General features: G+C 44.8%; 1 protein-coding gene across 1 annotated transcript in view; it reads right to left on the bottom strand.

Moving 5' to 3' along the window:
* Positions 1-740: 740 nt before the first annotated feature.
* gfod1 (Gfo/Idh/MocA-like oxidoreductase domain containing 1) overlaps positions 741-26251 on the bottom strand; it is a 47757-nt gene continuing 22246 nt past the window's right edge. The window contains exon 2 of the mRNA XM_021562724.3: positions 741-8378. Within this exon, the coding sequence (XP_021418399.1) occupies positions 7456-8378 (923 nt within the window). The 3' untranslated portion in view covers positions 741-7455. The remainder of the gene's footprint in view (positions 8379-26251) is intronic.

Genomic DNA, 26251 nt, shown 5'->3' with positions numbered 1-26251 from the left:
CAGCGGGTTTTAACCTGCTTTTTATGCATTGCACACCAGAGGAGGCTGGTGGGAGGACAGCCTCATTGTAATGGCTGGAAAGGGATATATGGAACGGTGTTAAACACATCTAACATATAGAAACCACGTTTGACGCCATTCTGCAGGGAAATTGTCTGTTTGATGTTGTTTGGTGGAACTGTGGGCCTTAATTCATTCCTTTTGGTCGTTTCCCCTTCACATTTTCTACCGAGTTGAATAGGAGGTTATCTGGGGTGAAACATGAGGGAGACAACTTTTACAAGAGCTGCAAATAAGGAGGCAGAAACCTTTCAGCTTACAGAGTCATTGCTTACACATGTCCCACATCTGATTTAGTCCCAGATTAGAAGGAAGGAAAACCACAAGCCCTAAAATAGTGTCATTAAATAGTTCTGCATTATGTTGATAGTGGTTGTGGAGATAACAGGCAGTTTCTATTCCAGTCACTAGGTGGCAGCAGAAGGCCTCTGTCAGCGCCTCCTTAGAGAGATGGTCTTTACTGAAATCAGGAGGTTCAAAACATCAATGTGTATGTCAGTATTCAAGCTAATCTTACCATTCTGGTTTGCCGCAACTGGAAAAGGCTAATGTGTGTGAAGAGATGGAGGGAGAGGAGCGTGATGAAGGGCCTGAGTAACTACTGATATGTCTGAGTAATTCCAGACTATGTGCAGTGATAAGGCTGTGATGCAGTGAAGAAAGGAAACCATGACAAGGTGTAGGTAGGTATCCATTTTTTTTTTTATCCCTAAACTGCAGCATCGGACAAGTTTTAAAGCAGTAAACCATGTTACAGGCTTTCATGAACACCAGGGAACAAGACACATTTCCCCCCCAGCAACACACACACATTCGCTTACTATTAACACACACACACAATAGCGATGCAGAGCACTGGAGCGGGGAGATCAAACAGTAGAACACTGACAAAGGGTTCACAGAGCCAGCCCAAGGAATGAATGACGACTCCATTAACAGATGCACATGATCATGCCTTTCCATATTCCACAAAGAGAGAAATGAGGACCGTTATTAATGTGACACCCACCACCTCTTCTCAACCCAACTCCCAAATCACAACTGTCATTTTGATATATAGAAAATATAGATATAAATATATTCCTACAGTACATTCTCTAGTTTAAGACTGATTAATATGAGCCTATTGGTTCAAAATATTTACAAAAGGTCCATGCGTCCACGATATACTTATAGTATAATAAATAGTCAACAAACATTACAGCATCAAGACGGATATTTCCTTCAACATGAACTAAGCAATTGAACGGTACAGCAAACTGTGATTATCAGCATTTACTAACCTGTTGGGAAGGGTTCCGGTGTGCGTGTGTCACCCTTTTCAGCGGTCACCATTGTCACCACTTCTGACCTAATGAGCCCAGTAAACAAAAGGGTCCGGGAGTCTGGGACTACCAGATTGGCTACTGCTTGATTGGCTACTCCAGCCTGGAGTCAAGAAAATGGACACTAGGGCAAGTAGGAGTAGTTTAGGGTTTCCTCAGTATGAAGGGAAACAGTCACCCAACTAACAGCAGTAGTCATTTGTTTAACTGACTATTGCCATCATGTCTACATTGAGATAAGACATAACATATCAAATGACCATCGTCATCATCATCAATACAATTACAACAATTATTTTTTCATCAAAATAAGCAGGCTTAATGTAAGCTTCCTTGCCCAGTGGTTGCTTTGTCTGTGACATAATGAATGACAAAGGACATTTTGTATGGTAGGTGAAATGTGGGGGAAATATATCAATATCATATGTCCTCTTACAGCTTAAATATAAGAGGCTATTTAAACAGAATGGTGAACTAAATGCTAAGGTAGCAGAGGTCTGCAGAAGCACCAAGTGAGTTTGTCCTCCAGGCTGTCTGTGTGAGTGTGTGTGAGAGAGAGGCAGACAGACAGAATAAAAGAGAGTGAAGAAGAGAAATGTTGAGAGAGGAAGAAAGTGTGTCAGTGAAACAAAACACAGACAGAAACAGAGACAGGAAAAGGAGAGAGAATGAGTGGGGGGAAAAAAATCCAAGATGGGCTGAGTTTTGGCATAGTGGCTGCCACAGTGGTTGCTAGGTGACAAACTGAGGGTGCACAAGAAGCACCTTCTTTGAGGTTGCTTCTCTCATTATGAACAGAGTGACCCCCTTAGGGCACTGAGGGCAGGGAGAGGGGGAGGGGAATTGCAGAGTCAGGTGGCCAAACCACATTTGAGTCTTTGTTTCCCAAATCTATCACACATAGCTAGATTACTAGCTATACTGAAGCAGGAAACCCCAATCTCCTCAAGTGTTTGTAAATGCTGGCACAGCAAGGAGATCTAAAATATATACATTTCATCAAACAACGCAGAAAAAGCACACACACTCTTAACATTTTGAACTGTAACATCTCCCCCGTGTTTCAAGTTTTGTTATTTTTTGAAGCCAAGAGCAATGACAATAAGTAATGTGACTGGTCTTCTTTTTTCCCCCATACTAGACAGACAGTGACTACAGTGTCTCAGACAACGGCACCCCTACAGTGCTCTCAGGGTAATACCTTCAGGTACAGTGATACACGTCTTCCAGTTGTATTGACCGCAGTAGTAATACTCCAGGTGTTGCAGCTTTGATGGTAATACAGCAGTTGTCCATTCAAATCCATATTCATTTTATCATAAAACATAACCAATATTAGCTGATACCTGAAACATACACTTTATATAAAAAAAAAAAATGGCATAAAGAAATTATATCACGGGTGTCAAACTCATTCCAAGGAGGGCAGAGTGTCTGCTGCGGGTTTCTCTCGTCCCTTGAACTTGACTGATGAATTAAGTAAATAGTAAGGAACTCCCCACACCTGGTTGTCTAGGGCTTAATTGAAAGGAAAAAACAAAACCTGCAGACACTAGGCCCTCCGTGGAATGAGTTTGACACCCCCGGATTAAATTCAAATGTATAAATCAATCAGCAGACATCAGATGCATGAAATCTTATAATTTCAGACATTAAATATTCAACAACTTAAATACCCAACCCATTTTACATCAACTGCCCTGGATATTTACACTGAACAGAAATATAAAACACAACATGTAAAGTGTTGTACCCAAGTTTCATGAGCTGAAATAAAACATCCCAGAAATGTTCCATATGCACAAAAAGCTTATTTCTCTCAAATGTTGTGCACACATTTGTTCACATCGCTGTTCATGAGCATTTCTCCTTTGACAAGCTAATCCATCCACCTGACAGCTGTGGCACATCAATAAGCGGATTAAACAGCATGATCATTATATAGGTGCACCTTGTGCGGGGGACAATAAAAGGCCACTCTAAAATGTGCAGTTTTGTCACACAACACAATGCCACAGATGTCTCAAGTTTTGAAGGAGCGTGCAATTGGCATGCTGACTGTAGGAATGTCCACTAGAGCTTTTGCCAGAGAATGTAATGTTAATTTCTCTACCAACGTCATTTTAGAGAATTTGGCAGTACATCCAGACCAAGTGTAACCACGCCAGCCCAGAACCTCCACATTTGGCTTCTTCACCTGCGGGATCATCTGAGACCAGACACCCTGACAGCTGATGAAACTGTGGGTTTGCACAACTGAAGAATATATGCACAAACTGTCAGAAACCGTCTCAGGGAAGCTCATCTGCATGCTCGTCGTCCTCACCAGGGTCTTGACCTGACTGTATTTCGGCGTCGTATCCGACTTTAGTGAGCAAATGCTCAACTTTGATGGCCACTGGCACACTGGAGAAGTGTGCTCTTTACGGATGAATCCCGGTTTCAATTGTACCAAGCAAATGGCAACGTATGGCGTTGCTTGGGTGAGCGGTTTGCTGATGTCAACGTTGTGAACAGAGTGCCCCATGGTGGCGGTGGGGTTATGGTATGGGCGGGCATAAGCTATGGACAACGAACACAATTACATTTTATTGATGGCAGTTTGAATGCACATAGAATCCGTAACGAGATCCTGAGGCCCATTGTTGTGCCATTCATCACCTCATGTTTCAGAATGAGAATTTTTTTATTTTTTCACCTTTATTTAACCAGGTAGGCTAGTTGAGAACAAGTTCTCATTTGCAACTGCGACCTGGCAGAATTCAGGGCCCCATGTCGCAAAGATCTGTATACAATTTCTGGAAGCTGAAAATGTCCCAGTTCTTCCATGGCCTGCATATTCACCAGACATGTCACCCATGTTTGGGATGCTCTGGATCGATGTGTTTTCCAGGTTGCGACAATATCCAGCAACTTCGCACAGCCATTGAAGAGGAGTGGGATAACATTCTACAGACCACAATCAACAGTCTGATTCAACTCCATGCGAAGGAGTCGCGCTGCATGATGGAGGTCACACCAAATACTGACTGGTTTTCTGATCCACGCCCCAACCTTTTCGTTTAAGGTGTCTGTGACCAACAGATGCATATCTGTATTCCCAGTGATGTGAAATCCATAGATTAGGGCCTGAAAAATGTATTTCAAATGACTGATTTCCTTCCATGAATTATAACTCAGTAAAATCCTTGCAATTGTTGCGTTTATATTTTTGTTCAGTGTAGAAGAAAATGGTAAGGTGCCTCTAGAGCAGTGATCCTCAAACCTCTCCTCGGGGACCACCAGCCATTCCACGTATTTGATCTATTCCACCTGATTCAACTTATCAACTAATCGTCAAGCCCTTGGTTGCATTCCCCTGGTCAGAAGTTGCATGACTCAACCAATGGTCACGTGCCACCTCATCAACTGTGCCGTCGGGCACCAGATTGCTCTAACATATGTGGTTATCTGATACGCAAAATACCCATCCAGGCATTGTAATAACTGGCATGCGTCCTCAATGTCTGGGCAGAGAAACACAACCCTTGACGAGGTGAATCAGGAAAACATTTGGGGGTTCCAGAGGAGAGGTTTGAGGAGGACTGCTCTACAGCACCGTAGCAAGATGTAGGATTAAGCCTAAATACACATGGGTGCTGGATCAAATCGGCAAAGGGACTCCTCTCTACTTTGCATTGATCCTTTCTCCCCTACATTGATATTCCATGATAATAAGTTTGATTCAGCATATGTTATAATGTGAAGTGTTCACAAGGGTTTTCTTCAAGTGTTTGATTTAATTTAGTCCCTATTTCTTTCCTGTCATATATGTAAAGCTATAGAGTTTTATCCAGACTGAAAGACTGGGGACTAAACCACGGTTCCTACGTCCTCCCTATAAGGCCTCAACGGGGGACTTCTTCTCCTGTTCTCTGGGTGCAGCTTTAGAGTAGCATTGTTTGAAACAAGGCCATTGACCTGGGATAGGAATATAGGGGACTAACAGAGAGAGTTGGAAAGAGCACATCTTTAGACGTTGCTCTATATCTCCATCCTTTAAATGGCAAAGTCCATCAAGTAACCGGGGGGGTTCTTATACCATAGTGTGCAACTTTGGAGAGTTTATTCCAGTATAATTTTTTCCAGGTTTCATTGAAAAGATCAAGGCATGTTTATGGTATAAAGGTCCTCAGTGGACAAAGGGGAAAGTCTACAGTATTGATAAGCTATTATGATCTGCAATGATATAACAGGTGACATCTTATCATGTTTCTATGCAGAACACATCATGGTCACCCATCAGAGTGAGATAGTATTTACAGAACTTGGGAAAGGTCAGCGGGCATGTGAGAAGCTTGTCTTGTTGGCTGAAAAGCTACTGAAAAAAATAACTTGCACAACACAAATGCCAAATAAACTAACTGGAGCATGGTCAGAAAAATATGAACCGTTCCAAAGCCCACTGTCAAACACAATATAGCACATCGATGAAACATGAATACAGGGCAAAATGGCCGACTGGACAGATAACGATTAAATAGCTACAAATCTTAAAATGGCTGCACCTATCAACATTTATTACAAATTAGGATCACATGATTAAAAAATGTCTATATACTCCAACCAAAGTAGTCATTGTCTTCAGACATCCCACAGTATGGACCAACACACAGAGAAACTGAATACTAAAAGGCCTCTCTTACCTCAACTGTCGCCCACGAACTAGACTTCTTCTCCCGACACAGTACGAAATCAGTCCAAAATTAAAAATAAATAATTTTATACTGAACAGTGTGTGTATCAAAACATGTTCCAGTTCCTGTCTTTTGCAGATAGTTTAAAACCAAATAACATACATACAGTACATTTATATCATGACACATTTTAAACCATATTCACTATTTTGTATTATACAAGACCGTGGAAAAGTAGGCAAATGCAGATGGTGATATACAGTAGCATCATTTGAGAACACAATCAACATTGGGGAAACAATAAGATCGAGCTTGAATAAATTACAAAAATGTTTTGGCTTCGTGAAGTTATGCTACTGTACTACCATTATCTCTTGTAACCTGTGTGGATAGTGATGTGGATAGTGATGAGGTGAAAACCAGAGGTCTTCTCAAAAAAAAAAAAAAAAAAATAGGCCATGTTCTACTTGCCCTTCTGTTAGTAGTACTAAGCTACATATTCACACAAACTATAAGAGTCACAAAACACTAGCCTTTACAAGCAGATGGGAATGTTTCATGCGTGGAAGTGTCCCATTCATGCACTATCCCAGAGGGACACTATTACTGATTGTTTCACTCTACATCGTTGCTGTTGTGTAAGAAGCTTTATCGCATGCACCGCTAACCTAGCTGGCTAAGCTAAGGATATTAGCTTGGCAACAGGCATGCCCTTGAGATTGAAAACATGGGGATAGAAAACATGTGCCTAGGTTTTACTCACAGCATAGCATGGGATTGCACCACCATCCACAGATTATGTGTCGGTCTATTGCATATGGACGTTACTACAAAAACGAGAAGCAGGCAAAAAAGGCATTCCCTTGATTCAGGCAGGATGACATAATTCTGAGTGCGAATGAGTGTGGACCCATCACACTTTTTTTTTTGCTTAGGATGACTTAATTCCACTAGCCTGGAGCTCTGATTGGATTTATTGCATACTTAACCGGAGGAGTGGACCTCACTAAAAGCCCTACCAGACAAACAATTGATTTCGCTGCGTTTTTCTTCTCTGGTTTCACACACAGCAGACATACACAGAGACAGGGTCCGAAGCCCCCTGGGGATTAAACATTCACCTCTCTAGAGGTACAGTTAAACCACTGTTGTCCCGAGTGTAGCATCCATAGCAACGCCTTTTTATTTTTGGAGGTGCTCTTTATTCCTCCACTTTCTCAGAGTCACGATGCACGGCGTAGTGATTCCAGAATAGATCATGCAGAAGAGAGGACAATGAGATTGGAGAGAGTTCATCACTGTTCACATCTTTTTTTTTAGCGAACCAATGAGGGCACAGTGACAGCTCTCTCACCCCCAGTCTCTAGCACCAGACAGCCATTTAGGTGCCAGTGCTAGCAGTAGAGCGACATCCTGCTGCGCCGCATGGCCTCGCTGATAAGGTACGCCGGGCTTACCTCGGGCTCCTCTTTCATCACCTCAATGTTCTGCCACTCGCCGCACTGGTTGGACTTCTTGATGCTGTCCACCACGCAAAGTGCGTACAGGCAGTCCTCAAATGTGGCCGCCATAGTCAGCGGCCTTTCATCCCACGTGCGCCGGTCGTCCTGGTCCTCAAAGGCCTGACGCACCGCCTGCACCATACGGATGGTTCCTGTCAGGTAGGGCGAAGGGATGTCACTGAAAGCCTTCTCCGGTAGGGAGGCCTTCTCCAGAGGGGTGCTGTCTTTCAGAAGTAGCTCCGGCCCTCCCTCCATGGTGTTCTTCTGGCCGTACAGGTCCGTGCCGCTGACCGTCAGCCGGCCCACTGTGCCCACCACGATCACCTCCTGGCGGAAGTCACCAGGCACGTTGAAGTTGAGTGTGACGGTGCAGCAGGCGCCGCCCTCCAGCACCATCTGGAAGGTGCAGAAGTCGTCACTGGTGATCTGTCGGATGCCGCAGATGTGCTCCGTCTGCTTGACGAAAGTCTTGAGGAAGCCGTGCACCTTGGCCGCCCGCTGGCCCGTGAGAAAGGTGAGCAGGTCAATGATGTAGCTGCCTACCGAGTGCAGCCCCCCACCGCCCATCAGGTCGTCACAGCTCCAGTTGTACTTCTTACCCAACAGGCTGCCGCTGTGGACCTGGGCCTCGCAGACCAGCAGCTCCCCCACGTAGCCCTCCTCCACTAGCTCCTTCATGCGTACGAAGGCGGGAAGGAAGCGCAGTACGTTTCCCATGATGCTCAGCAGCTTGGGGTAGTACTGGGCGGCCGACATCATGCGAAAGGCATCCAGTGGGGTGGCGGTTCGGTCACAGATCACATTCTTACCGATACCTAGGTAGTGGGAGAGAGAGAGGCCAATGTTACTCACACGTAGACATATCCTCCTCTCCATGAAAACATCACCTGAAGAGACATTAAATCAGTGCAAAAAACAGATACCCCTCACCCTGACTAGCTGACACAAATATTCCAACAGCCTCTCCAAAACTATATTAAACCCACGGGTCAACAAGTGATTCTGAAAATGAAACATGAGAAAACGTTCTAGAAGCTTTGTCAATACTGTTGTTTTTCTGAGAGGAAAGAGTCAGTCTGTCTGTCATGAGTGTACCTACTGTACAGATAGGGTTGACTTTAGACTGCTGTGGGAAGCAAATGAGAGTGAAGAGACCAAAGGGATGAGGAGAGGGAGAGAGAAACCTCATTAGGCCCTCTTTTAATTCCACTACTTACCAAACCCCCAGTGGTGCTGTGCTCACAACCTCATTACAGACATCTATGAGGAATACAGCTGCTGCAAAAAGAACGCTGGGCAAAACATAGCTTCTATCAACCATGTAACAGCAGAGGAGAGAGAGAGAGAGAGAGAGAGAGGCTATTCACACACTGCCCTGACTGTGCCACGAGAAAGGCTAAAACAATTAACATAGAGCCGCTAATAGCCCATTACACTATTACGCTCAAGGGCACATTACTCCGAGCTGAGCAATTACCCTATTCATAACTCTCAGTGTCTGCAGTGACTTTGAGAAACAAAATGGACACCAGACAGCCAATAAAATAAAAGCAATGGGGAATTGTGGGTGGCCAATCAAAAGATTGTATATACAAAAAAAAAGTTTAAAAAAAAAAAGACGCTCCACCACCGAATGGTAATGAAAGCGTTCTGGTAATAGAAGGCCAATGGATACCCCCCTACACCACCTGATTCCTGGCCAGCCTGCCCCCCATGAACACAATGCCCCCTGTAATTAATCCAGTCACATTGATGAACAGCAGGGGTGGGAAAACATCCAACCCCTTCAAACCCCCTCCTTTGCCCATTCCACATCCCAACCACCCCTATTTAGAGGCACCAATCACTTCCTAAATATCCCCCCAACCCATGTGAAGAACAGGCAGGCGGCACCCAGAGACGTTTTGGAACTGAAACTTCCCAGCTAATCTCCCATTAGCGCCAAACGACTAGATCCAGCCAGGCCAGGAAATTAATCCCCTTGACCCAGTTCTCCGGTGCGATGGAAAAAACCTTCCCCCTGGACAAAGGCACCGAGGCTGGCTACAGTGCACCCTTATCGAGGAGGCCTGACCCCAGGTCTGCACCCCTGTGAAAAGTTAAGCGCCGCCGGCACTCAGTTAAACAACTTGGCACATAGGCCTGCAGTGAGTGAGAGCTAGTGACAGACAGCCAGGCTGCTAGCGAAAAGCTAAACTGAGCCGGTCTTAGCCTAGCCTATAATGTTCCTGTCACAATTTCTCACGCCTATGAAAAGCGGCCCTTTTACAAATCCATTCTCACACCAGCTCACACTGTGTTGATGCGTTACGTCTGAGGCCTTTACTGTGCAGACAGCTCTTCAAGTCATGAGTGGCCTTCCCCTCACTTCCTGTCTGAAAGGTTGCTAGCTAGTTTCTGGAGGTCACACTGAAGGTCATCAGTCGAGCTCAACAGCACCTGAGTGGAAAGGGGAGTGTGTGTATGAGAGCAAAGCTAGAGGGAGCGGGATTGAGTGTGAGGAAGACAGTATGCAGAGGACATGGAGAGGGGGAGAGAATGAAATCGAGGTGCACATGTGAGTGAGAGAGAGCTAAAGGGAAATCAACCAAGAGACGGAAAGAGAGAGAGAGCGAGAAAGAAAAAAAGGTGGAGGAGAGCTTATTCCATCATGTGGCCTGCGGTACACACTTCCTGCAGTTGTCCCCAGGGTGCTGCTGGCGGATTAGAGAAACCAGTCTAGCGCTAATGACTAAAGCTTTGCAACAGGCAGACAGAGGCTTCTTACAGCCAGGGCACATAGAAATAGAGGAGGTCATTGCTAACTGTGTTAGCCAACGCTAACTAAAGTGAAGTTTCCCTAGTAGAAATACAGTACTAACTGTGTTAGCCAATGCTAGCTGGGGTGAAGTGTGCATCTCACAGGTAGTGTCTACGTCCCAGTGGGAGTCCGGTAATGGAGCAGAAAAAGCCTCTGGCATCGCAGAACAGCCCCTTACCATCAATAATGCATGTTAAGCGCCAGGCATACAGTAGTTCAAAGAACCCACTAGCTGTGCCTGACAGAGTGAGGAAGCTGGCAGTGGGTAGTGGGAATTCCACCCCATGCTAAGCATGTGGTCGACACCAGATTGCCATTTCAGAGGGCAGCGCTGACACTGCCCTTCTCGTTAAACCTAACATGGGTTTTTTCATGTTTTGAAGTCATCAAGTGTCACGAGTAGCCATAAACATCCTTGGGTGCTTTTGATTTTAAGACGCCTGTCAGAATCACCTACTGTACATGAGACAATCCCGTCATCTCAATGATTCTCATGTCTCCCTAGAGACACCCAGTCTATGACTTTAAATTTACTAGACAAGGACTGTAGGTGAACAGAGACATATTGACATATCTCAATCTACATTTTTCATCACAGTCTCAATAGTCTGTCATAGGCAGAAACGGTTTTTTAAATATTTTTTTTACATAAGCTACTACTGTTCACCAACACAGAAATGTTGACGGCATTAACGCAAATCCATGTTTAAATCAGAGTGAGTCATGAGGTCTTATCGCTCTGGTTAATAAGGAAGCACCTACTGGAACATCTCCCATGGGACATAATATTGAATGTGTAGACTAACAGCACTTAAGCAATGACAACTTCTTACATCATACAGTAGCACGATAAAGGACTATTTGATAGGAGAGGCAGCAGAGAAAACCTCAATAAAATCTGGGCCAACAAAACCCACAAAGTCCCCTTTTCAGGACCCTGGCTTTCAAAGAAAATTTGTAAAAATCCAAATAACTTTACAGATCTTCATTGTAAAGGGTTTAAACACTGTTTCCCATGCTTGTTCAATTAACCATAAACAATTAATGAACATGCATCTGTGGAACGGCCGTTAAGACACTAACAGCTTTCAGACGGTAGGCAATTAAGGTCACAGTTATGAACATTTAGGACACTAAAGAGGCCTTTCTACTGACTCTGAAAAACACCAAAAGAAAGAGGCCCAGGGTCCCTGCTCATCTGCGTGAACGTGCCTTAGGCATGCTGCAAGGAGGCATGAGGACTGCAGATGTGGCCAGGGCAATAAATTGCAATGTCCATACTGTGAGATGCCGAAGACAGCACTACAGGGAGACAGGACGGACAGCTGATTGTCCTTGCAGTGGCAGACCGCGTGTAACAACACCTGCACAGGATCAGTACATCCGAACATCACACCTGCGGGACAGGTACAGGATGGCAACAACAACTGCCTGAGTTCCACCAAGAACGCACAATCCCTCCATCAGTGTTCAGACTGTCCGTAATTGGCTGAGAGAGGCTGGACTGAGGGTTTGTAGGCCTAGGGGCACAAACCCACCGCCGCTGGACCAAACAGGACTGGCAAAAAGTGCTCTTCACTGATGAGTCGCGGTTTTGTCTCCCCAGGGGTGATGGTCAGATTCGCGTTCATCGTCAAAGGAATGAGAGTTACACCGAGGCCTGTACTGTGGAGCGGGATCGATTTGGAGGTGGAGGGTCACCGCATCATTGGACTGAGCTTGTTGTCATTTCAGGCAATCTCAACGCTGCGCGTTACAGGGAAGACATCTTCCTCCCTCATGTGGTACCCTTCCTGCATGACATGACCCTCCAGCATGACAATGCCACCAGCCATACTGCTCGATCTGTGTGTGATTTCCTGCAAGACAGGAATGTCAGTGTTCTGCCATGGCCAGCGAAGAGCCCGGATCTCAATCCCATTGAGCACGTCTGGGACCTGTTGGATCGGAGGGTGAGGTCTAGGGCCATTCCACCCAGAAATGTTTGGGAACTACCAAGGCACCTGCCTTGGTAGAAGAGTGGGGTAACATCTCAGTCCATGAGGAGGAGATGCACTGCAGTACTTGATGCAGCTGGTGGCCACACCAGATACTGACTGTTACTTTGATTTTGACCCCCTCTTTGTTCAGCGACACATTATTCCATTTATGTTAGTCACATCTCTGTGGAACTTGTTCAGTTTATGTCTTAGTTGTTGAATCTTGTTATGTTCATACAAATATTTACACGTTAAGTTTGTTGAAAATAAACGCAGTTGACAGTGAGGACGTTTCTTTAGTTGCTGAGTTTAGTTCATTCAGATCTGCAAGAACTGATGGGTTAGGAAGAGGAACTAGGGGTTGTGATCAGACCAGGAAGAGTGACTGCAGAGGGGGTGTTCCCCTCCCCCAATCACTAGACTTGTCCCAGATGTGTCACTGTCACAAGTGTGACTAGGATAGTAGTGCCACACCTCGCCATAGTGAGACACCCCATGCCTCCTAAATCCCTCTGCTGACCGCATTACCTCAGGGCTTAAAATACACACCTGCGTATCATCATTCCATATCCCCCTGGAACAGAGGCAGGTAAAACTGGTTCTGTCTCTTCTATGGGGCAAACGAAGACGTGTGATGCACAATAGACGCCTCTTAGCCTATCACAGTGGCTTGCTCAGATTGCACTCTGATTGAAAGAGAGGGGGATTATGGGAGAATATGGAGGTGGGTGTAAATGAATTGTGCGCTCAGAGAAGGGTGAAATGCAGCAGCAGCATCATTATGACAAAGGGCCGGCGGGCTTCCCGTGGCGCTAGCTGTTCTGCTTACCGCTCCACTGTGCCAGATAAATCCCAATATTCTAATGACCAACCCATCCCCACCAGATGTACATCAAGGAGCCAGGGCAGGCGTGACAGGAGCAAGATAAGCCCTGGGAATAGTGTGTTTGGTATTAATGATGGTACGAAAGTGACATACAGACGCACACAACTGCACAAACACTGCATAGACACTATATAAACAAAAGTATGTGGATTCGGCTATTTCAGCCACACCCGCTGCTGATGGGTGTATGAAATCGAGCACACAGCCATGCAGTCTGCATAGACAAACATTGGCAGTAGAATGGCCTAGCTAATGAGCTCAGTGACTTTCAATGTGGCACCGTCATAGCATGCAACCTTTCCAACAAGTCAGTTCGTAAATTTCAGCCCTGCTGGTGCTGCCCCGGTCAACTGTAAGTGCTGTTATTGTGAAGGGGAAATGTGTAGGAGCAACAACGGCTCAGCCTCAAAGTGGTAGCCCACACAAGCTCACAGAACGGGAGTGCCGAAGTGAGTAACGTAAAAATTGTCTGTCCTCGGTTGCAACACTCACTACCGAGTTCCAAACTGCCTCTGGAAGCAATGTCAGTACAATAACTGTTTGTTGGGAGCTTCATGAAATGGGATTCTTAGGCCGGGCAGCCTCACACAAGCCTAAAATCCCCACGCACAATGCCAAGCATCGGCTGGAGTGGCGTAAAGCTCTGTGCCATTGGACTCTGGAGCAGTGGAAACGTGTTATCTGGAGTGATGAAGCTTCACCATCTGGCAGTCCGACGGACAAATCTGGGTTTGGCGGATGCCAGGAGAATGCTACCTGCCTGAATGCATAGTGCCAACTGTAAAGTTTGGTGGAGGAATAATTGTCTGGGGCTGTTTTTCATAGTTTGGGCTAGGCCCCTTAATTCCAGTGAAGGGAAATCTTAATGCTCCAGCATTCAATGGCATTCTAGACAATTACGTGCTTCCAACTTTGTGGCAACAGTTTGGGGAAGGCCCTTTCCTGTTTCAGCAGGTATTGGATCCGGGAACTTCGCTGGCCATGGCAGAACACAGACATTCCTATTCACAAAGCGAGGTCTATACAGAAAAGGTCTGTTGAGATCGGTGTGGAAGAACTTGACTGGCCTGCAGAGCCCTGACCTCAACCCCATTGAACACCTTTGGGATGAATTGGAAGGCCGACTGCGAGCCAGGCCTAATCGCCCAAGATCAGTGCCCGACCTCGCTAATGTTCTTGTGGTTGAATGGAAGCAAGTCCCCGCAGCAATGTTCCAAAAAACTTCCCAGAAGAGTGGAGGCTGTTATAGCAGCAAAGGGGGGGACCAACTCCATATTAGTGCCCATGATTTTGGAATGAGATGTTTGAAGAGCAGGTAATGTAGCGTATATTGACAAAATATGTAGTGCAAATTCATGATGCAAAAGCACAATAAGGCAAAAGCACGTGTCATGCACAAGCTGCATAAAATGACAATATGTACACCGAAGTGCATTGCAGTCCAATTACAGACAAACACACTTATCCAGCGTCCGTGCACATTAACAATAAGGTTGAGGAAGGAAGCCAGAGGAGGGTGACTGTAGAGGAGGGGAAATGGGATTTAGGTGGTGGTGGAGGAAGCTTGTTACAGAGAGAGCAGAAGCTAGAGGCAGTCTGTGTCTGTGGTATTGAATTACAGGTCCCCCTAGGCAACATAGCCTATCACACCCTGCACCATCGATCCACACCCAGCTGCAGCAGCAAACACACCCAGAGAGGAGTGTCCACATCCAGGCACACAAGACAGGTCAACAACCTCTCTTCTGGGATACTGGACAGAGAGCCGTAAGGCTAATGCTAATTATGGTTGGAATTTAGCTGGTAGTTGTGTTTTCACCTCCAGTTAATAACCAGAGCTCCAAATTAGGCTAAACGTCTAGGGGTAGAGCTGGAGGAAAAGCCTGGCTAACAAAACTGGGCAACAACTGCACTGACCGAAAGTCCAATGTGGAAAATCCAGGTGGATTAAAATATTAAAATGGATGCTTCTGTGTGACAGCTGAACACAAGGCCCCCTCTACTTTAGGATGCCAAAAATAGAAACGTCTGAAAAAAAAACCCGGGGAAAACCGGTCAATCATGAACGCTGTCATGTGCACATGCTTCTCTGAGGCAGAGTCAAGACAATGTGTGTCTGCGAGACAGATTGATCTTCAGATAGGAAAATTACAGCTTTTATAGTGTGGAACAGGGAATACCAGATCAGTTGCATTCAACCAAAATGGATCTTCCACATTTAAACCCCCACCCCTCTGAATCAGAGCAGTGCTGGTCGCTGTCGTCCAAATCATCGGCGCCCGGGGAGCCGTTGTTGTTGGGGGTTAACTGCCTTGCAGAAGTGCAGAACTGACCATTTTTCCACCTTTCCTGCTCAGTGATTCAAACCAGCAACCTTTTTACTGGCCCAACACTCTTAACCGCTAGGCTACCTGCCGCCAGTGGAATTATGCTGCTGTTGTACAGGAGCTAACCCGCTGTTACCTTGCAGTCTTTTTCACTTGTGGATGCTATATGACTCTGTGTGCGTGTGCGTGTGGTGACGCAGTGTACAAGACTAAGTGGAATGAGTGGGCTTCCAAAGATCAAAGTGTGTCGTCTGCTAGCAACCCCTTTGGAAAAGTAATTAGCCCAGCCATTGAACACATGGCCACAATGTTCTGCCCAATCAGTGTTTAATCAACCAAGGCTTTTTCAGAAGCTTACAGACTCATTATCACCTTACACTGGTGGATGGGAGAGAATGTGCTGATATCGTTGGTAATGATAAAAAGCTGCAGAAGGGGGGGCAAACAAACAAAATCCATTATGATTGTATGAACGAGCAAAAGATAGTGGCTTTAACTCAAAGCAAAGACACAAAGATATAGACTAGCTAATGGAGTGCCAAACAGTAGATGGCAATGAACTGAATCAAACGTATGCTAAGAATGTGCAACATTCTCGGTCAGTAGGACAGAAAACTATTTCTCTGAGGAAGTGCTGACAACAACCTCTCCCTCAACGTGATCAAGACAAAGGAGGTGATTGTGGACTACAGGGAAAAAGAGGTCCGAGAACGCCCCCATTCTCATCGACGGGGCTGTAGTGGAGCAGGTTGAGAGCTTCAAGTTCCTTGGTGTCCACGTCACCAACAAACTAACATGGTCCATGCACACCAAGACAGTCGTGAAGAGGGCAGGACAAAACCTATTCACCCACAGGAGACTGAAAAGATTTGGCATGGGTCCTCAGACCCCCCCCCCCCCCCCCCCCCACTGCTACTCTCTGTTATAATCTATGCATAGTCACTTTAATAACTCTATCTACATGTACATATTACCTCAACTAACCGGTGCCTCCGAGCATTGACTCTGTACCAGTACCCCCTGTATATAGTCTCGCTATTATTATTTTATTGCTGCTCTTTAGTTACTTGTTACTCTTATTTCTTATTCTTACTCATATCTATACATTTTTACCTGCAATGTTGGTTAGGGGCTCGTAAGTAAGCATTTCAGTGAACACCTGTTGTGTTAAGCGCTTGTGACTAATTCAATTTGATACTACCCTTGTAATTACCAGACTGATCACCGTGCAGCGAACGATCATGTAAGCTTGCGAGATCAGGCAGCTTGCGAGGCCATGCTGATAAAGGGATTTATCTGAAGTGAAAAGAAATCAACCAAGTTGAGCTACAAACCTCTGCGGTAACCATGTTGTAACCATGTTGTAACCATGTTGTAACAATGTTTAACATAAAAAGGTGGAATGACACAGAGCCGGCCAGTCACTGTATTTCACTGGAAGTGTCAGATATGCAGAGTAACTGGGCATCACGCCACTATCATCCTGGGGATTTTACAAATAGGACACGTTTAGAAAACACATCAGCTGTCAGAGGAGGGAAGGATACGATAGAAAGACGAAAACCAGACACCCGGCAACAGGCTCATCTTTCTGCTGTTTGCCCAAATGTAATTTGTCTTGAAGTAATTACAAGAGGGAGGAGGTATTACTGAGAAAAAAGAAAACAAGTTATTCTCCCTATATCCTCAAACAAAGAGCTTCCTGCTGACTAATTTGCTCTCATTGTTCCATTGGGTTTGCCTCCTCCAGTCCAGTGCCCAGTCAGACAGTATGTAAATGGCCCATCCAAGGAGTGATGGATAGGCCTATCTCCAGGGACAGAACAATGTTTGCTTAACTGGCCCTGAAACAAAAAAACGACAGCAAAAGGTAGCTCCAATGGCAGTGGGAAACATAACCCAACAAACCACTTTCCTTTCTCCCAGGCTCTGATCCTCTTAATCTGTGCCCATTAGTGCTGGGATACGCTCACTAACTGACCTTTTCCACCACAACTAACCAAATGAACAAAACAAGACACCTACACCATACTTTTACATACTGGTCCCTTGTGGGACTCGAACCCACAACCCTGCCGATGCGTTCGCCATGCTTTACCAACCAAGTCACACAGGCCCTTAATGCTGTATTACAAATGGAATGGGTCAAATATAATAACGTCCAATGTCAATAGGTCTGGGACATTTTCTGCTAGAACATCTGGCTGTGCTCATAAAGGGTATGGATGATGCTAGGAGCTTCAATAGCTAGCGGTCAAAGGCCGTGCTGTCTGGATGATGATGATCGAGGGCATAAAAATTAGCCAGATTTTACTCCCACTAATGCCCCGGAGCCATTAACAGAGCCTTCCCACATGCTTAGAGTGCAGCCATTACATTGCATAGATGGTGCATACTGATCAATTTAAAAAGGACAGTGAATTCATAATAGATGAAGCACTACCACAACATCTGCCTTTGCATTTAGTAGCAGCATACAGTGGTACAGGCATTGACCCTGCTGGTCATCTATGAACGTTTGAACATCTTGAAGAACGATCGGGGCTTAAATGGCCATGTACTCTAATAATCTCCACCGGGAACAGCCAGAAGAGGACTGGCCACCCCTCAGAGCCTGGTTCGTCTCTAGGTTTCTTCCTACAGTAGGTTCCTGCCTTTCTAGGGAGTTTTTCCCGAGCCACTGTGCTTCTACATTTGCATTGCTTGCTCTTTGGGGTTATAGACTGTGTTTCTGTATAAGCCCTTTCTGACATCTGATGATGTAAAAAGGGCTTCATAAATACATTTGATTGATACAATAGATCTAAAATCAGCAAAAAAATTAAGGTCCTTTCACTGTCAACTGCGTTTATTTTCAGCAAACTTAACATGTGTAAATATTTGTATGAACATAACAAGATTCAACAACTGATACAAACTGAACAAGTTCCACAGACATGTGACTAACAGAAATTGAATAATGTGTCCCTGAACAAAGGGGGGGGGGGGGGGGGGGGGGGGGGGGTCAAAATGAAAAGTAACAGTCAGTGTCTGGTGTGGCCACCAGCTGCATTAAGTACTGCAGTGCATCTCCTCCTCATGGACTGCACCAGATTTGCCAGTTCTTGCTGTGGGATGTTACCCCACTCTTCCACCAAGGCACCTGCAATTTACCAGACATTTCTGGGGGAAAATGGCCCTAGACCTCACCCTCTGATCCAACTGGTCCCAGACGTGCTCAATGGTATTGAGATCCGGGAACTTCGCTGGCCATGGCAGAATACAGACATTCCTGTCTTGCAGGAAATCACAAGACCGCTCCAAATCGATCCCGCTCCAGAGTACAGGCCTCGATGTAACTCTCATTCTTTCGACGATAAACGCAAATCTGACAATCACCCCCGTTGAGACAAAACCGCGATTCGTCAGTGAAGAGCACTTTTTGCCAGTCCTGTATGGTCCAACAACGGTGGGTTTGTGCCCATAGGCGACGTTTTTGCCAGTGATGTCTGGTGAGGATCTGACTTACAACAGGCTTTACAAGCCCTCTCAGCCTATTGCAGACAGTCTGAGCACTATTGGAGGGAGTGTGTGTTCCTGGTGTAACTCGGGCAGTTGTTGTTGCCAAGCTGTACCTGTCCCGCAGGTGTGAAGTTCGGATGTACTGATCCTGTGCAGGTGTTGTTACACGTGGTCTGCCACTGTGAGGACGATCAGCTGTCCGTCCTGTCTCTCTGTAGCATTGTCTTAGGAGTCTTACAGTATGGACATTGCAATTTATTGCCCTGGCCACATCTAGTAGGCCTGATTACCAACAATGACGAGTCAACCTTCAGGGAGGAGGTGAGGGCCCTGGTGGAGTGGTGACAGGAAAATAACCTCTCCCTCAACAAAATGAAGCAGCTGATTGTGGACTTCTGGAGACTGCAGAGGGAGCACTCCACCATTCACATCGATGGGACCGCAGTGGAGAAGGTGAAAAGCTTTAAATTCCTCGGCGTACACATCATTGACAATCTTAAATGGTCCACCTACACAGTGTGGTGAAGACGGCGCAACAGCGGCCCTAAGAACCTCAAACCTTTACAGATGCACCATTGAGCGCATCATGTCGGGCTATATCACCGCCTGGTACAGCAACCGCACCGCCCACAACTGCAGGACTCTCCAGAGGGTGGTGCGGTCTGCCTATCGCATCACCAGGAGCAAACTACCTGCCCTCCAGGACACCTACAGCACCAGATGTCACAGGAAGGCCAAAAAGATCATCAAGGAAAAACCTCTTCTATCTCAAGGCCATCCCCTTACGAAAAAAGATTGCAGTCAGAGTGCAATATAGCTGCAGTACACTGTAGTTAGAATGCAGTATAACTGTGCCAAGCTGCAAATACTGCGTCCAAAACACCACAGTCGACTGCAGATACTGCACTTTTGCTGCAGTTTCAAAACGGTTATCTTTTTTTTGTAAGGGATCAGACTGTTAAATAGCCATCACTAGCCGGCCTCCACCCAGTACTCTGCCCTGTACTTAGTCACTGTCACCAGCCGGCTACCACCCGATTACTCAACACAGCACCTAAGAGGCTGCTGACCTATGTACATAGACATGGAATGACTGGTCACTTAAGCAATAGTTACATCATGTTTTACTCATTTTATATGCATATACTGTATTCTAGTCAATGCCATCCTAACTATTGCTGTATATACACTATTCTATCCTACAGATACACTAAATATTCTATCCACATACTGTCCATAATGTTTATACATCCCATCACATATACAGTACCAGTCAAAAGTTGGCACACCTACTCATTCCAGGATTTTTTGTTATTTTTACTATTTTCTACATTGTAGAATAATAGTGAAGATATCAAAAATATGAAATAACACATATGGAATCATATAGTAACCAAATAAGTGTTAAACAAGTCTAAATATATTTTATATTTGAGATTCAAAGTAGCCACCCTTTGCCTTGATGACAGCTTTGCGTCGGTAGAACAGACAGGACTGGCAAAAAGTGTTCTTCGCTGACGAGCCGCGGTTTTGTCTCACCAGGGGTGATGGTCGGATTCGCATTTATCTTCAAAGGAATGAGCGTTACACCGAGGTCTGTACTCTGGACCGGGATCGATTTGGAGGTGGAGGGTCCGTCATGGTCTGGGGAGGTGTGTCACAGCATCCTCGGACTGAGCTTGTTGTCAATGCAGGCAATCGCAACGCTGTGCGTTACAGGGAAGGCATCCTCCTCACTCATGTGGTACATGTCTGTGGAACTTGTTGAGTTTATGTCTCAGTTGTTGAATCTTGTGTAAATATTTGTATGAACATAGCATGTTAAGTTTGCTGAAAATAAACGCAGTTGACAGTGAGAGGACGTAACTTTTTTTGCTGCGATATATACACACACAAAAGTTTGGGGCCACTTAGAAATGTCCTTGTTTTTGAAAGAAAAGCACATTTTTTGTCCATTAAAATAACATCATGTTTTAAATGACTATTGTAGCGGGAAATTGTAGGCCAGTTTTATTGCTTCTTTAAATCAGGACAACAGTTTTCAGCTCTGCTTACATAATTGCAAAAGGGTTTTCTAATGATCAATTAGCCTTTTAAAATGATAAACTTGGATTCGCTAACACAACGTGCCAATGGAACACAGGAGTGATGATTGCTGATAGTGGGCCTCTGTACGCCTATGTAGATATTCATAAGAAAATCTGCCGTTTCCAGCTACAATAGTCATTTACAACATTAACAATATCTACACTGTATTTCTGATGAATTTGATGTTATTTTAAATTGACAAAAAAAAATGGCTTTCCTTTCAAAAACAAGGACATTTCTAAGTGACCCCAAACTTTTGAACGGTAGTGTATACATTTATTCATACTCCCGGAGTCTGACATTGCTCGTCCTAATATTTATATATTTCTTAATTTCATTATTTTACATCTGTGTGTATTGTTGTGAATTGCTAGATATTACTGCACTGTTGAAGCCAGGAACACAAGCATTGCTACACCCGAAATAACATCTGCTAAATATGTGTATGCGACCAATAACATTTGATTTATTCTTGAGGGACCAATTAGCCATTTGCACTAACCGCTAACCCCCCTGCCTACCTAATCATTAGACCCACCTTCATGCCATCTCCTGTGGAACAGCATTACACGTGTCCCTGAAAACATGTAACCACACAAAGGAAAATAATGATGCCGTAATATATCTACTATTCAGTGAGTCACACTGTCCATTTTCATGCTAATGAACGCATGTCGGGCAGGCGCTAGCTATGTAAATTAGCTATCTATATTGGCCTTAAGCACTCTCCATTTAATTACTCTGCCAGCATAAATGTCAAAACAATTATAGGCTACTTTGATGGGGTAAATTGTTTGTTATGGCCCAGCGGAGAGTGAGTAATTATTGGCCACAACATTTTTTTTGGGGGGGGGGGGCAGCCTCGCACATAACCCCCATGTTGAAAATAATAGTGGTATAGTGGTTGCCGGTCGTCTTGAACTATTTAGGTGATTGATCAGTTCCATTGTCTACTGGGAAATGGTGCCTATCCTTTCACAGGAGATGATGGTGAGCAGCTTGCTCACCAGCAGAGAACAGGCTAGACAAGGAGCATGTTAGGTCAATTAAGGATACCGTCCAATGTGCACGTTAAGGCCCATCTTTTGGGACAAGCCGTGTTGTCACGTGAAGTTAACTCAACCCTCATTTTGACATCTTTGTAGTGGAACGGCTTTCAAAACTGTTCCAGAAATAAATGAAGGTGTCTGAGGTGTTAGAGTGGGGACTTGAATGCTAAGGCAAAGATGGACAAAGGACTACAGAAACAGCTTTGGTCCCTCACAGCTTAGTGAGTGACATTTTCCAGGAACAAAAACTTCTAGTGCTACACTATTTAACATAATAAAATACAACCGACAATAAAGTTGTCCTCCAAACATGGCTGGAGGTAATGAGAAAGAAAAACAAAAGTGACCTTCTAGGACCCTCATCCTTCTCCTTAGACAAGGGCTGGTTGGGCATGTGACTTTGTTAGCTCCCTCACATGTGACTCTCATTCACTTCAATCCTAAACTCATTTAAAAATATGGTAAAAGCAGCATAGTAGTTGGACTACAGGAAAAGGCAAAGGAGGAGTGGGGGGGACAGTTCAGTTCAGCGAGAAGGAGGAACATATTCAGGCTGCTGGGAAATGGTATCATCCTACAAGACAGATCCCACAGTGACGGTTTACTAACAACCGTGCCCTTCAAACTTTCTCACCCTCAGAGGGATATTTACACAGTTCAATAAATCCATCTGATGTTAGTATAGAGACATTCATTAATAACCGTCAATGTCAAAAAGGCCTACAGGCAACTGAATGGAACAGCCAGGTCTGAGCAACGGAGCCAGACATCTCCATTAACTCCCTGTCACTGCAGGGAAAAGGCAGTATAACAGCTATGGGTTAATACAGTCTCGCTTGCCTTGTACGCCTCACTGCCAGTCCTTTCTGCAAAGATGGCTAGAAATTAAGTTCCTCTTTCTCAAGGGAGGAGAGAAACACAATGAACGCTCGGCTGGGTAACTGGGAAAGGGGGGGGGGGTAAGTCATCATCGACATGGTGATGCCCTCTGTCATTCTCCCACTCAGGGTCAAAAGGGAGAGAGAGAGAAACAAAGGGAGGTTAAAGAGCAAGAGAGGGAGAGTACACAGATATCATATCTCTACGGGAAAGAGGGTTGGCAATCTTTCAGCCTCTATGGACAATCAGTGCTGAGGACAACAGCCATTTAGGATGACTGATTACTACCACATAGAGAACAGAGACATTATTCTCTCAGAGGCTAAAGTTAAGACAAGGTCACAAGATAATAGTGATGGTGGGAAAAAAAAATCTACAGTTACATATTGGGATATTCTTTTTGATGAAATATCGTATAGTTGACAATATCACAATATTATTGTTGTGCTAGTTGGATGTACCTGCACCAAAACTCCATTATTGGTCCTTCATAGTTGTTCTCCATCTTCTTTTTAAATAGGGAGCCAATTAGTTTTCAGCACTTTGATCTCCATGACTGATCAAAACTGGTTCTCATAGCTCTCTCCTGTCTCTCTGCAGCAGACATATGGTGAGCAATATGTTTGGAAATTGAATCGCAATAAAATCACAGTATCGAATTTAAATACATATAAAAACTTGACAATCTGTACCTAAGTATCATGATAATATCGTATCGCGAGGTCCCTGGCAATTCCCGGCCCTTCAAGATAAGCTTTGATTTTGGATGGAAATGACCCCAGATAACCTCCTTAACACATTGCAAGATATTTATATATTATAGGTTGGGTTTAATTGCTCTTCTTGCTTTGGCCATTTGGTAACTTACAGCAACAATTTTATCAGGATTGTCCATCCTTAAATGCCTTGGCAGAGCATTATGATACAGAGCTCAGCAGATCGCTCCGCCTTTGTGTGAAAGAAAAGCATTGCTGACAGGAACGCCACAATGAATCATTTGTGTGGTTCCTGCCTCAAGATGTCGGATAAACATGATGACATATGCACTGCACCTCAGGGAGAGGATCATTTAGAAGAGTAAAACAAATAAAAAAAATGAGTTGAGGGTTACGCAGCAGTTATTCACAGGGCTCAACACTGGAAGATGGCTCGTCTTCAACATATGAATCAAACATCATTATCTTCCAATAAACGCTGTGCTTTTGAACGATATGGTTCTGGGCCTGCATGCATCTGAATGGCTAGATAATCCGTGAGCAAGATAAATAGCCAACATGAGAAAACCCAGCCAGGACACACAGTCATTCCACAGACCACACATTAAAATAAAAAGTCCATGTCAGGGCGGTAAGTAAATTAGATGACGGTACAACAGAACTAGAAAACAGGAAATGTGTTTCAAGCTTGCAGCATGAATCGTCTTTCTATTCCTAACCGAATCTACCATTTCTATAGGGTGTCTGTGTTGGACTGCAACCTGCCTTGTTTATATAAGAGGCCTGCACTACTTCTATAGAATGATAATCAGGGTCTGCCTATAATGGCACCGGAGGGGATGGCTGCCATTTTACAGGCTCCTAACCAACTGTGCCATTTTGTTAGGTTTTTTTGCATTGTTTGTAACTTATTTTGTACATAAGAGACGGTAGCAGCAACTTTATTATCAAAAACAGCTTCTGGACATCAGAAAAACAATACTCGAACTGGACAAAGATTTTTTCTTTAATGTGTCTGACGCAAAGGATATACTGCTTTCTGGAGAACAGGCTGGAATCCCTGTCATTGGCGCGAAGATACAGAGGGAGAAGGGCGTGGTGCCTTGTTAGGATTCACAAGCGAGTGAGTAAATTGCCATTACCATCAGTTCTATTGGCCAACGTGCAATCACTGGAAAACAAACTCGATGATCTATGATCGAGACTATCCTACCAATGGACATTAAAAACTGTAATAACTTATGTTTCACAGAGTCGTGGCTAAACGACGACACGGATCATATAGAACTGGCTGGGTTTTCCATTCATCAAGACAGAGTAGCTAAGTCTGGTAAGACGAAGGGCGGGGGTGTTTGTCTATTTGTCAATAACTGCTGGTGCGTGATGTCTAATATTAACGAAGTCTCGGGGTGTCGCTCGCCTGAGGTAAACTTCCTCATGATAAGCTGTAGACCACACTATCTACCAAGTTCTCATCTAAACTCAGCAAAAAAAGAAACGCCCCTTTTTCAGGACCCTGTCTTTCAAAGATAATTCATAAAAATCCAAATAACTTCACAGATCTTCAATGTAAAGGGTTTAAACACTTGTTCAATGAACCATAAACAATTAATGAACATGCACCTGTGGAACAGTCGTTTAGGCACTAACAGCTTTCAGAAGGTAGGGAATTAAGGTCACAGTTATGACCACTTAGGACACTAAGAGGCCTTTCTACTGACTCTGAAAAACACCAAAAAGAAAGATGCCCAGGGTCCCTGTTCATCTGCGTGAACATGCCTTAGGCATGCTGCAAGGAGGCATGAGGACCGCAGATGTGGCCAGGGCAATAAATTGCAATGTCCGTACTGTGAGACGCCTAAGAGAGCGCTACATGGAGACAGGACGGAAAGCTGATCATCCTCGCTAGACATCAACGGGCACAAACCCACCGTCGTTGGACCAGACAGGACTGTCAAACAGTGCTCTTCACTGACGAGTCGCGGTTTTGTCTCACCAGGGGTGATGGTCGGATTCGCATTTATCGTCGAAGGAATGAGCGTTACACCAAGACCTGTACTCTGGAGCGGGATCGATTTGGAGCCGTCTTGTGATATCCTGCAAGATAGGAATGTCAGTGTTCTGCCATGGCCAGCGAAGTTCCCGGATCTCAATCCCATTGAGCATGTCTGGGACCTGTTGGATCAGAGGGTGAGGTCTAAGGCCATTCCCCCCAGAAATGTCAGGGAAATTGCAGGTGCCATGGTGGAAGAGCGGGGTAACATCTCACAGTAAGAACTGGCAAATCTGGTGCAGTCCATGAGGATGAAATGCACTGCAGTCCTTGATGCAGCTGGTGGCCACACCAGATACTGACTTTTACTTTAGATTTTCATGCCCCCTTTGTTCAGGGACACATTATTCAATTTCTGTTAGGCACATGTCTGTGGAACTTGTTCAGTTTATGTCTCAGTTGTTGAATCT

Source organism: Oncorhynchus mykiss, chromosome 15, assembly GCF_057628025.1.
Source record: "Oncorhynchus mykiss isolate SJ-2025 chromosome 15, ASM5762802v1, whole genome shotgun sequence".
Lineage (NCBI taxonomy): Eukaryota > Metazoa > Chordata > Actinopteri > Salmoniformes > Salmonidae > Oncorhynchus > Oncorhynchus mykiss.
This window is presented reverse-complemented; position numbering and strand designations above follow the sequence as displayed.